Source organism: Nerophis ophidion, linkage group LG10 (assembly GCF_033978795.1).
Source record: "Nerophis ophidion isolate RoL-2023_Sa linkage group LG10, RoL_Noph_v1.0, whole genome shotgun sequence".
Lineage (NCBI taxonomy): Eukaryota > Metazoa > Chordata > Actinopteri > Syngnathiformes > Syngnathidae > Nerophis > Nerophis ophidion.
This window is the reverse complement of record NC_084620.1, coordinates 34,271,932-34,284,457: the sequence shown is the minus strand read 5'-3', so window position 1 is coordinate 34,284,457 and position 12,526 is coordinate 34,271,932. Positions and strand designations below refer to the sequence as shown.

At 37.3% G+C, this 12,526-nt stretch overlaps 2 protein-coding genes across 2 annotated transcripts in view; both read right to left on the bottom strand.

Annotated features, from left to right (window-relative positions):
* etnppl (ethanolamine-phosphate phospho-lyase) overlaps window positions 1-3,830 on the bottom strand; it is a 31,987-nt gene extending 28,157 nt beyond the window's left edge. Inside the window, exons 1-2 of the mRNA XM_061913556.1 lie at window positions 3,675-3,830; window positions 3,350-3,468 (exon numbers count right to left, since the gene is read on the bottom strand). Coding sequence (XP_061769540.1) covers window positions 3,350-3,468; window positions 3,675-3,733 — 178 coding nt within the window. The 5' untranslated portion in view covers window positions 3,734-3,830. The remainder of the gene's footprint in view (window positions 1-3,349; window positions 3,469-3,674) is intronic.
* A 1,543-nt stretch (window positions 3,831-5,373) lies between these two features.
* Window positions 5,374-12,526, bottom strand: part of LOC133560717 (collagen alpha-1(XXV) chain) — a 337,729-nt gene continuing 330,576 nt past the window's right edge. Inside the window, exon 39 of the mRNA XM_061913555.1 lies at window positions 5,374-7,412. Coding sequence (XP_061769539.1) covers window positions 7,386-7,412 — 27 coding nt within the window. The 3' untranslated portion in view covers window positions 5,374-7,385. The remainder of the gene's footprint in view (window positions 7,413-12,526) is intronic.

Genomic DNA, 12,526 nt, shown 5'->3' with positions numbered 1-12,526 from the left:
ATCCATCCATCCATCAATTTTCTACCGCTTATTCCCTTTCGGGGTCGCGGGGGGTGCTGGAGCCTATCTCAGCTGCACTCGGGCGGAAGGCGGTGTACACCCTGGACAAGTAGCCACAGTTGCATTCATCCCACCCAAAATTGAGGCAGCGGAGTAAAACAATATTTAATTTAGAAATGTCATGCTTTTATTTTATTTTATTTATTTATTTTTTGTTGCATTTAGTTTAGATAATAATGAGTCATATATTGTAATAAGGGATCCATTTTTGAAATGTGTTTTAACTATTAAATGAACCAAACATATGATTCATTTTCTTTTTGTGGAAAATATTGGACACAATGTGTTGTCAAACTTATGAGACGTGATGCAAGTGTAAGCCACTGTGACACTATTGTTAATTTTTTTTTAATGTTTTTATTTTTTATAAATGGTTGTGGTGATAATGTCAATGAGGGATTTCTAATCACTGCAATGTCGGAATTCTTATTAATAATGATACTGTTGTTTTTTGATTGATTCAGAAGTTTGTTGACATCTTAAAGAATTGAATCCATGTAATGTTTTAAAAAGGCAAATGGATGGCACATTATGGTCCATTGTTGATATTATTCATTTTTGTTTGACTACTTTCGGATTGTTTTGTGTCAAGTTTGTGTGTCTTCTCAATTGCTCTGTTGATTGCTGTTCTGAACATTGCCGAGCCTGGTTTGGTTTTGGCATTGGGATTTTTTTTTATGTGGTATCATCTTGTATTATTTTGTTGGATTGCTTAATATTAAAAAAAAAAAAAAAAAGGCTTTTATTTTGAAAGCGAAACACAGCGTCAAGAAATCTTTTTGTCTGCCCCTTTCCTCTGTGCCTCTAATTAGAGTGTGAGCTTTAAAACTGCGTAAAGAATGCCGTCACAAATATAAGTTGTTTGTAACATCTCTCTGTTAGATCATACTCATGTTTAGTGAAGTCACCTCCATACTGACTCATACTCACTCATCATTTATCTAAACCTGTCAGGGTTTCCAAGTCAACACTTGCTCAAATGTTTTGTCATATCATCACAGCACAATACCACGTACAACATAGAGGTTGAAACAGCTTCAGGACTCACTGTCTTTTAAAAAAGTAGGACAGGGATCCATCCCTTTTCTACCGCTTGTCCCTTAAAACAAGCCAGGGAACTGGAGGCTGGATTTCTCTCTCGTTTATTTTTTATTTTTTTATTTTCTATTAATTTTGAGAACCAGGGTCCTTCGCAGTGGAAATCTTTATTTTTAATTTTTATTTCTCTTTTTATTTATTTTGAGAACCAGGTTCCTCTGCAGTAGGAATCTTGCTTTTTTTATTTTTTATTTCTCTTTTTATTTTTTTGAGGACCAGTGTCCTCCGCAGTGGAAATCTTATAATTGTATTTTTTATTTCTCTTTTTATTTTTTGGGGAGAACCAGCGTCCTCCTCAGTGGAAATCTTATTTTTTAAATGTTTTTTTTTCCCTTTTAATTTATTTTGAGAACCAGCGTCCTCCACAGTGGAAATCTTTTTTTTCTTTCTCTCTTTTTATTTATTTTGAAAACAAGCGTCCTACGCAGTGAAAATCTTTGTTTTTTTTTTTAAATATTTTATTTCTCTTTTTATTTATTTGAAAACCAGGGTACTCCGCAGTGGAAATGTTATTATTATTATTATTTTTCTCTCTCTTTTTTTTTTTTAAACCAGCATCCTCTGCAGTGGATATCTTATTTTTATTTTTTATTTATTTTTATTTCTCTTTTATTTATTTTGAGAACCAGCATTCTCCGCAGTGGAAATCTTATTTGTATTTATTTTTTATTTTTATTTCTCTTTTTATTTATTTTGAGAACCAGCATCCTCTGCAGTGGAAATCGTATTTTTTATTTTTTTTCTCTTTTTATTTATATTGAGAACCAGCATCCTCTGCAGTGGAAATCTTTTTTATTATTATTTTTTATTTCTCTTTTTATTTATTTTACAACCAGCATCCTCCGCAGTGGAAATCTTATTTTTTTAATTTTTTATTTCTCTTTTTGTTTTTTTTAGAACCAGCGTCCTCCGCAGTGTAAATCCTTCTTTTTTTTCTCTCTCTTTTTATTTAGTTTGAGAACCAGCAGTGGAAATCTTATATATTTAATTTTTTATTTCTCTTTTTATTTATTTTGAGAACCAGCATCCTCCGCAGTGGAAATCCTATTTATTTTATTTTTTATTTCTCTTTTTATTTATTTTGAGAAGCAGCGTCATCCACAGTGGAAATCTGACAAGCATTTGAGAAAAAATAGCCCCGTTATGCAAAATCGCAGTGTCCTATAGGTTGGCCTTTAGGAGTTACACTTTGATAAACTTTATTGATCCACAAGGGAAATTGTTCCACACAGTAGCTCAGTTACAAAAAATGGAAAGGGTAAGGATGGAAAGGACAATGGACACAACGGGCACAAAAAGAGGGCAAAAACAAATGGTATAAAGTCAACAAAAAATGTACCATAGTAGCAATATGCCCTAAAGTCGAGGTTTCTGTGGTATATCTGTTATACAGTGCTCAATACCGGGTAGAGCGGAATAAAATCCCTTGACGAGTAGAGAAACCTGCGAAACAGGCTTGTCGGGATGATATAGCCTCTGTGTTTTTTCTGACCTAACGTAAAATATAACATACATGTAAGATTTACATATTATGTATACAGTATATAATATATACTGATATATTTTATATAACATATACAACATATAACACCATCCAATTACCATGTACAATTTTACAATGTAACAGCTGCAGCAAAAAAAAAAGAAAAAAAGGGCAGCATAAAATAAAGGGTGGATCCAGCAGAAAATATACATTATAAACAAAGAGAGGTAGCCAACAGCTAAGTTAACATGTGTTTAGTTCCTCCATGCAACGCTAGGGTTTCATCATATTTATATTTTGCTGCAAATTTTTTTTAGTGTCTCTAAAGTTTTGAACTGAACTCGGGGCTAAATTTAGTGCCCCGCACCACCAATTGAATAGCCTAGGCTAATGTCAGTGAGCGTAATGGTTACACAACACGACACTGAAGGCATTATAGTTGAAATCATGTATAATAATGTCTTATCAGGAGGATGAAGATTATGAGAGAGATTGGAGACGCTCAGGTGAGGTCATGAATTGATTAGGAACATATGTATTGGCCCGTTATTACTTTACAAACAGTGGAAAATTATAATCATTAAAAAATCCAATTTATTCTAATATTTTTGGGTGTAGTTATTTTTTATTACATTGCGGGTAAAGTTATAGTTATCTGTCAGGGCAAGATTTACTCAAATGATGTATGGAGAGTGTGTGTGTGTTTACCATGAGCCACATTGTTGATACAGTCCAGGTAGCATTGCCCCCTCTCGTCATACATGTACTGACCCCTGGCTCGCACTATCTTAATGGGGTCATCAGTGAAGAAGATCTCGCATGAAGGCCTGTATCGATGCACACACACACACACACGCACACGCACACACACACGCACACGCACACACACACACACACACACACACACACACACACACACACACACACACACACACACACACACACACACACACACACACACACACACACAAGCGTGCATGCAATGTGGTTAGACAGGTTTTTTGCAAAAGATTACAAGGGTTTTAAACCCTACCCGATATGCTTCTTCCTCAGTTCAATAGTTTGCCTTTTGTCCAACTTGTCCGCGTACATTGTGGAGGAGTACCGGGGTTGACTCGCCTGTCTTCTGACAGCCGACGAGGCAACTGGCTCATTTAAGAGCGACGCATGGGTGCAACGTAGGCGGGGGCCGGCATAGGACGTGCGTCACACCTCCCTGTACTTAAAGGTTCAGCGGAGGCAATCTATAATCTAGAATGAATCATTAAACATAAAGCAACTGCTGTACGCGTTGGGCAATGTCGGCCGGGAGTCTGTCAGGAAATAAAATTAAATGCAATTTTTTTCACATTACATTTACAGAATTGAATCCAAACAATTCCCACTGGTAACAGATACAACAAATATGGAATAGGAAAACCTACAAACGTTAATGAATGTATTTTTTAATAGAAATGACCTAACAGGTGATTTTTTTGGGTGGGAAAAAAATTACGTGCAATAAAAGTGCATTACATTAATTTAATCTTTTATGCATTTGTAAGTGTCATTTTAAATTGTGTGGATTTTTTTTTACACTTTAGTTCAGGGGTGTCGCACTAATTTTCATTGAGGGCCACATCGCAGTAGAGACCTGGTGCGTGTCAGTCCAGCCGCAGCAAGCATCTGCAATCAATCGTCAGCAATGACCGCACCTGACACTGATCAGAGGACCTGCCTTCATAAGCCTGCACAACCTGCTATCCCGCGCCAGAACGTAGTTATCTGTTCCCGTACAGTAAGCTGACAAACCAAGCTAAATGCATTCTCTGTCTGCGTTTCTTCCCCATCGTGTTTAATTGTCTCATGTCTCGTGCTGCCTGCTTTCGTTCCCACGTTACGAGCTGTGTCTCATCTTCCCGTGTTCTCTCTCTCTCCCTGGCTGCCTCTTGGATTTCGACCTACTGCCTGGACACGAACCTTTGACGCCTCTCTATCGCTCCCGACTTCCTGCCTATTTCATGGACCTATGAGCCTGCCCTGCCCCTATTGGACTTCCGCCTCTCGCTCAACACTAAAGGTAACGTACTACAGTTAAATCCTACACATAGTCGCACACCACACACATTCTTGACCAGTTGTCACACTTCATTTATTGATTTATAATTAGTGTGAATATAAATAAACATTGAGTTTAAACGACGTCCCTCCTGTCTGTGCCGTCTCTCCTCCTGTACACATAACACAAACATAGTTTTGCAATACAGCATATAACAATATAATTGGCATACTCAGATAATATAAACTTTAAAAAATGCATTTTTTTCTGTTAAAATTAATTTAGTAAAAAAGAAAAAAAAAACAACAAAAAAAAATATATATATTTTTTTTCCAGGCTTTCGCGGGCCACGTAGAATGATGTGGCGGGCCATAACTTGCCCCCGGGCCTTGAGTTTGACATCTATGCTTTAGCTCCTTTAGCCGTTTTCTATAATTTTTTTGTAAGAAATAAATAAATTTTTAATGTTGTGTTATTAAAGTAAAAACAATAAATAAATAATAAAACTAAAAAAATCTATATATATATATATATATATATATATATATATATATATATATATATATATATACATATATATATATATATATATAATATATATATATTTTAAACAATTTAGTAAAACATTACCCCCGTCGCCCACAATAACACATATATAAACTTTTTTGATCATTTTGAAGTTTGATACCAGTGCTGTATTTGAAAGTCTGTGTTTATTTGGCTCCGACAGTACAGTCATTTGAACACAAAGAAATGTCAATTAAGTGGGTAAAAAAATAACAACAGTATAAATGCATGAACAAAAACTCCACCACAATCAAAAAAAAAAAAAAAAAAAAAGATTTCAACTTGCACAAAGAAACAGTTACTTATTTTTGGGAGAGATGGCAAATACACATGTGACATATTATTTTTTTAATAGTGATGTTTTTTTATTGCAAAATAGTTGCCCAGATTTTGACACTTAAAAGTGTAACAAGGGCCAAAACAAACAAAACAAAACAAAAACATTGCTGAACCAAGAAAATAAACATTTTAAAAGTCATCATTGGAAATGAGATTTTGCTTTGTTGTTTATAAGTGGCATATCCAAACCAAGCACGGCTGAAGTAACAGAGCCACGGAAATCACAGAGAAATGTGACTTTCTCGCCGGATGCTACACACAAACAACCAAAATGTTGAATACAAATTGCACTTCTTATGTCAACAGTACATGAAGTCATCCACTATACATACACATATTTATATCTACTGTATATAGATCAAACTACATTCAATGAAAACCAGGGAAACACACATGGCACTGACTGACCCAACGACAACATTCGGGTCGGCCTCAAGAAAAAAAAAAATGTCATGGCGACACCTCAAAGCTGAAATGGTCCACGGAAATAAGCCACCTCTCCAAAAAGCCTCCATTTTTTTTTTGTACACAAATGGCAACACGACGTAGAGGAATGCCGCTTAAAACCCAATAAATCATAGAAAAATAAATTATGTCATATAAAATACAACAAATACTGTTTGCAAAGAAATTATAAAAAAACAAAAAAAAAAAAAACTTGAGACTGCCGTGCATATTTGTGAAGATATACGTTGCATAGCAGCGACCTAAAAGAAACAATAATACTGCACTGAAAGTGTTGACGAGCTGCTGTACTGTAAATATGCTACATATATCACTGCTTCCCAAACTGGGAGACGAGTACCACTGCGGCATTCAGGGACAACATAAGTGAAACTAGAATGGAAAATATATACATAAAGATATGCAAGAAATAAAACACATGTAGTAAACATATCTTTGCTGGAGTTGAAAATGGACACATGTTCGAGGCTACACCGTGACGGCAAGCAGAGGTAGCGAAAAGTGATGCTTGCAAAGCAAAAAATTAAATAAAAAATGTCTGGTGTAAAAAAGTTCGAGAACCACTGTCATATATGATTGTTTCCCTTGTACACATGCAGTCAACCGACAAATACCACTGAAGACTGCAAAAAAAAACGATAAATGATAGAAGTGGGATATATGACGTTTTCTGGTAAAGGAATGAATAAAAGCTTCAGGCACCAAATGGCTATTATACACAAAGGATAAACACTTCAACGCGAAAAAACTTAAAAGACTAAAGTAAGAAAAATGCCACGCCACTTGATAGTTCACATGTATTCACACAGAAGCTGTTAAAAAAAATAAAATAATGACGAGCTCGACGGCGACTATCATGTGACAAACTGGTTCCGGGGGCTCGAACGCACTTGTCAGGAGCTTTAATTAAACGTGCTAGTCCATGTACTTTGTTCGTTATTTTATGACTTGGATACTCCAAAAAAAAAAAAAAAGTTTCATGAGCAGGGTCAAGTGTTTTTGATTGGAAAAAAATAACACAAATGTAACATGACGAACACAAATAAATGATATATATATATATATATATATATATATATATATATATATATATATATATATCGCTCTTTGGCAAATAAACATGATTGCATTCCGTAATCGACGCTCAGTAGATCCTCCAGCCTTGTCTCCATGGACCCCGTCCCCCTTGCTCAGGAAGGGCGGCCACCGACCCAACTTAAAAAAGAAAACACCTGCTGGATTCTTTATCAGTGCAGCTGGGCGCGGAGAGGCCAGTCGACGCCTCTTGCAGGCGCGGTAAAGGAACAATTTTTCATTTTTGGGGGGTAGGGGGTTTCAGGCCACCAGCCATGGTGTGACTCCCTTGGAAAGATTCAGGAAAAGCCAAAATTACAATAAAAGTCTTTTTGTTGTTGTTGTTATTAGTTAGTTTGTCTCTGCGGGAGCCATGACAGTGTGCGCACGCAACACATTTTTTTTTTTTTTTTTTGGAACATGCATGTGCCTTTGAAAGAAAGCGTCACGCATGGGCGGGGGGGGCGAAAAAAACAAAAACACAAAGTGTCAGTCCGTCCACTTCCTGTGCCACTCCGGTGCCCCAAACACGCGACAATGTGAGTAGAAGTGTGAGGGTCGTTGTTTTGTCCTTGTTTTCGCATCATTACACACACAGGACTTGTTCCGTTTCAAAATAAAACAATATAAATACCATCAAAGAAGCATTATTTACAAACTCCATGCGTTTCAGGTTAGAGTGATCACTGCAAGAAAGAAAACAAAAACAACATGAAATATCCACACATATCCAAAACGACGTGCATGTGACACAAACGAGCAATTAAAACATTAACACCGAAAATGCTCTAATTACACTCAAAGTTCGATAACTTTTTTTTTTTTCTTTCCCAAAATGATTAAATAAAATGATCCCGATTTATGTGGTGAAAACAGCAATGTTTTGTAGACCAACCAAGTCATGGTAGTTTAAGTTTCTGTCTTGTTGACGCTGAATAGTTACTCTGTCTTTAAATTGTTTGTCTCTTCTTTGTGTTTTTCTACGTTTTTTCTTAAACGTTGAGACTGCATAATCCCGTCTCGTCGCAAAGTTCGGTTTTCTACCTGATATAGTGGGGCAGGGCGATATGGCGGATAAAAACGATATCACGATGGGTGTTCCAACAGGACCATGACCCCAAACACACGTCAAAAGTGTTAAAGGAATGGCTAAGTCAGGCTAGAAATAAGTAGAGATGTCCGATAATGGCCTTTTTGCCGATTTCTGATATTGTCTAACTCTTAATTACCGATTCCGATATCAACCGACACCGATATATACAGTCGTGGAAGTAACTGCCTAATTTTGTTGTGATGCCCCGCTGGATGCATTAAACAATGTAACAAGGTTTTACAAAATAAATCAATTCAAGTCATGGAAAAAAAATGCCAACTTGGCACTGCCATATTTGTTATTGAAGTCACAAAGTGCATTTTTTTTTTTTAACGTGCCTAAAAACAGCTGCTTGGAATTTGGGACCTGCTCTCCCTGAGAGAGCATGAGGAGGTTGAGGTGGGCGGGGTTGGGGTATGGGGGTGTATATTGTAGCGTCACTGAAGAGTTAGTGCTGCAAGGGGTTTTTGTTCTCTTGTGTTTATGTTACGGTGCGGATGTTCTCCCGAAATGTGTTTGTCATTCTTGTTTGGTGTGGGTTCAGTGTGGCGCATATTTATAACAGTGTTAAAGATGTTTATACTGCCACCCTCAGTGTGACCTGTATGGCACTTGACCAAGTATGGCTTGCATTCACTTGTGTGTGTAAAAAGCCGTAGATATTATGTGACTGGGCCGGCACGCATTGTCAGTGCCTTTAAGGTTTATTGACATCCGTGTACACAGTGCCGTTTTAAAAAGTCATGAATTTTACTTTTTGAAACAGATACCGACTATTTTGAAACCGATACCGATAATTTCCGATACTACATTTTAAAGCATTTATTGGCCGGTAATATCAGGCTGCCGATATTATCGGACATCTCCTGAATTAAGATTTTAGAATGGCCTTCCCTAAGTCCTGACTTAAACGTGTGGACAATGCTGAAGAAACAAGTCCATGTCAGAAAACCAACACATTTAGCTGAACTGCACCAATTTTGTCAAGAGGAGTGGTCAGAAACTCAACCAGAAGCTTGCCGGAAGCTTGTGGATGGCTACCAAAAGTGCCTTATTGCAGCCAAACTCGCCAAGAGACATGTAACCAAATATTAACATTGCTGTATGTATACTTTTGACCCAGCAGATTTGCTCACATTTTCAGGAGACCCATAATAAATTCATAAAAGAACCAAACTTCATGAATGTTTTTTGCATGTGCTCCAATCACTCTATCACAAAAAAATAAGAGTTGTAGAAATTATTGGAAACTCAAGACAGCCATAACATTATGTTCTTTACAAGTGTATGTAAACTTTTGACCACGACGATACATTTTTTTACTGATCGATATCGATACTTGGATTTGATGACTTATTTAAATAAGCCTGCCAATGAATACAGTAAAACTATTTCCAACTTACCAAGGGGGCTATTTATCAGTGGAGAAGTCATCTGGTAGCCAGGTAGGATGAAAGTGGCTAATGTAATAAAATAATTAAAGTAGATTTGAAGGTAGTCGCAGATTTGAGACACTAGATGGCAGTAGTGTACAAGCTACTGAACACTACACAGAGTAGTTTGGGAAGCTACTATGTAAACCGACACATTGGAAGTGTCTGCATTAAAACCAACAAAACTAAAGACTAGTTTCCGTTATTCAGTTGATATATCAAGATATCACAGTGTCTCTTCCCACTCCATGCAGAGAATCCACAGCAAGACAGAAAGACAGCGCAACCAAACTTGGTAGTTGTTACTGTTGCGTGAGTCATATCAAAGACTATAAAAATGGGACCCATTACCTCCCTGCTTGGCACTCAGCATCAAGATAACATGGTCACTACTGCCTAGTTTCTCTTGTTATATTCTTATTTTGTTTCCATTCATATCCCCATCATTTACTCTTTAAATTGATCTCAACTCTGTACACTGCTGCTGTAATTTTAATTTTCCTGAAGGAACTCTCCTAAGGAATCAATAAAGTTCTATCTATCTATCTATCTATCTATCTATCTATCTATCTATCTATCTATCTATCTATCTATCTATCTATCTATCTATCTATCTATCTATCTATCTATCTATCTATCTATCTATCTATCTATCTATCTATCTATCTATCTATCTATCTATCTATCCATCCATCCATCCATCCATCCATCCATCCATCCATCCATCCATCCATCCATCCATCCATCCATCCATCCATCCATCCATCCACCTATCTATCTATCTATCTATCTATCTATCTATCTATCTATCTATCTATCTATCTATCTATCTATCTATCTATCTATCCATCCATCCATCCATCCATCCATCCATCCATCCATCCAAGAGGTTGAAATTTGGGTTAAATGATTCCCGAACGCGGCCACCGCTGCTGCTCACTGCTCCCCTCACCTCCCAGGGGTTGGAACAATGGGATGGGTCGAATGCAGAGGGTAATTTCACCACACATAGTGTGTGTGTGACTATCAGCGGTACTTTAACTTTAACTGTTGGTGTGTCCTTCCCATTGCTCAGTGACACTTAATGTTTCCTGTGCTCCAAATTCACTTCATAATTTCTGGTTTCTTACGATCAAAAAATATACATTTTATGTATATACATATCGAATATTTTATCGAAAGCATTTTATATTGATATCAATTATGAGTCTATCGCGATTAATATTGATATAGTGATATAGGCCCAGCCCTATGTTGCAGGCAGGCGAAAGGAAAATAAATAGCCCAGACAAGCCGAACATGGCATCTTGAAAGTAAACAAACATTTCTTGCATCTGCTCCACGTAACTGCCGGCAAACGGCAAGAGTTGTTGACGATCACGATGATGTTTGGTGGCTAGCCCCCCATATGATTGTTTATTGAATGGATCCCCATTAGCTGACGCCAAGGCGACTGCAAGTCTTCCTGGGGTCCATATAGCAGCATACAAAATAAAAATACAAAATATACATGCATTACCAAACATTATAAAAAGGAAAAATACAACATAAGATTAAAAAGCTAGTTAAACCCAGTTTTAAAAATTTGCGTCATGTGTGCAGCTGCAATAGATGTTTCTTCAAAGCTGTCTTGAACGACAGTTTACAAACCCCGTTTCCATGAGTTGGGAAATTGTGTTAGATGTAAATATAAACAGAATACAATGATTTGCAAATCATTTTCAACCCATATTCAGTTGAATATGCTACAAAGACAACATACTTGATGTTGAAACTGATAAGCATTTTTTTTTTTGCAAATGATCGTTAACTTTAGAATTTGATGCCAGCAACATGTGACAAAGAAGTTGGGAAAGGTGGCAGTAAATACTGATAAAGTTGAGGAATGCTCATCAAACACTTATTTGGAACATCCCACAGGTGTGCAGGTTAATTGGGAACAGGTGGGTGCCATGATTGGGTATAGAACAGCTTCCCAAAAAATGCTCAGTCTTTCACAAAAAAGGATGGGGCGAGGTACACCCCTTTGTCCACAACTGCGTGAGCAAATAGTCAAACAGTTTAAGAACAATGTTTCTCAAAGTACAATTGCAAGAAATTTTGGGATTTTAACATTTACGGTCCATAATCTCATCAAAAGGTTCAGAGAATCTGGAGAGATCACTGCACGTAAGCGGCATGGCCGGAAACCAGCATTGAATGACCCTGACCTTCAATCCCTCAGACGGCAGTATCAAAAAACGACATCAATTTCTAAAGGATATCACCACATGGGCTCAGGAACACTTCAGAAAACCACTGTCACTACATATAGTTCGTCGATACATCTGTAAGTGCAAGTTAAAGCACTACTGTGCAAAGCGAAAGCCATTTATCAACAACATCCAGAAACACAGCCGGCTTCTCTAGGCCCGAGATCATCTAAGATAGACTGACGCAAAGTGGAAAAGTGTTCTGTGGTCTGACGAGTCCACATTTCAAATAGTTTTTGGAAATATTCGACATCGTGTCATCTGGACCAAAGGGGAAGCAAACCATCCAGACTGTTATCGACACAAAGTTCAAAAGACAGCATCTGTGATGGTATGGGGGTGCATTAGTGCCCAAGGCATGGGTAACTTACACATCTGTGAAGGCACCATTAATGCTGAAAGGTACATACAGGTTCTGGAACAACATATGCTGTCTTTTCACAGACGCCCCTGCTTATTTCAGTGAGACAATTCCAAGCCACATTCAGCACGTGTTACAACAGCGTGGCTTCGTAAAAAAAGAGTGCGGGTACTTTCCTGGCACGCCTGCAGTCTAAACCTGTCTGCCATTGAAAATGTGTGGTGCATTATGAAGCGTAAAATACGACAGCGGAGACCCCGGAC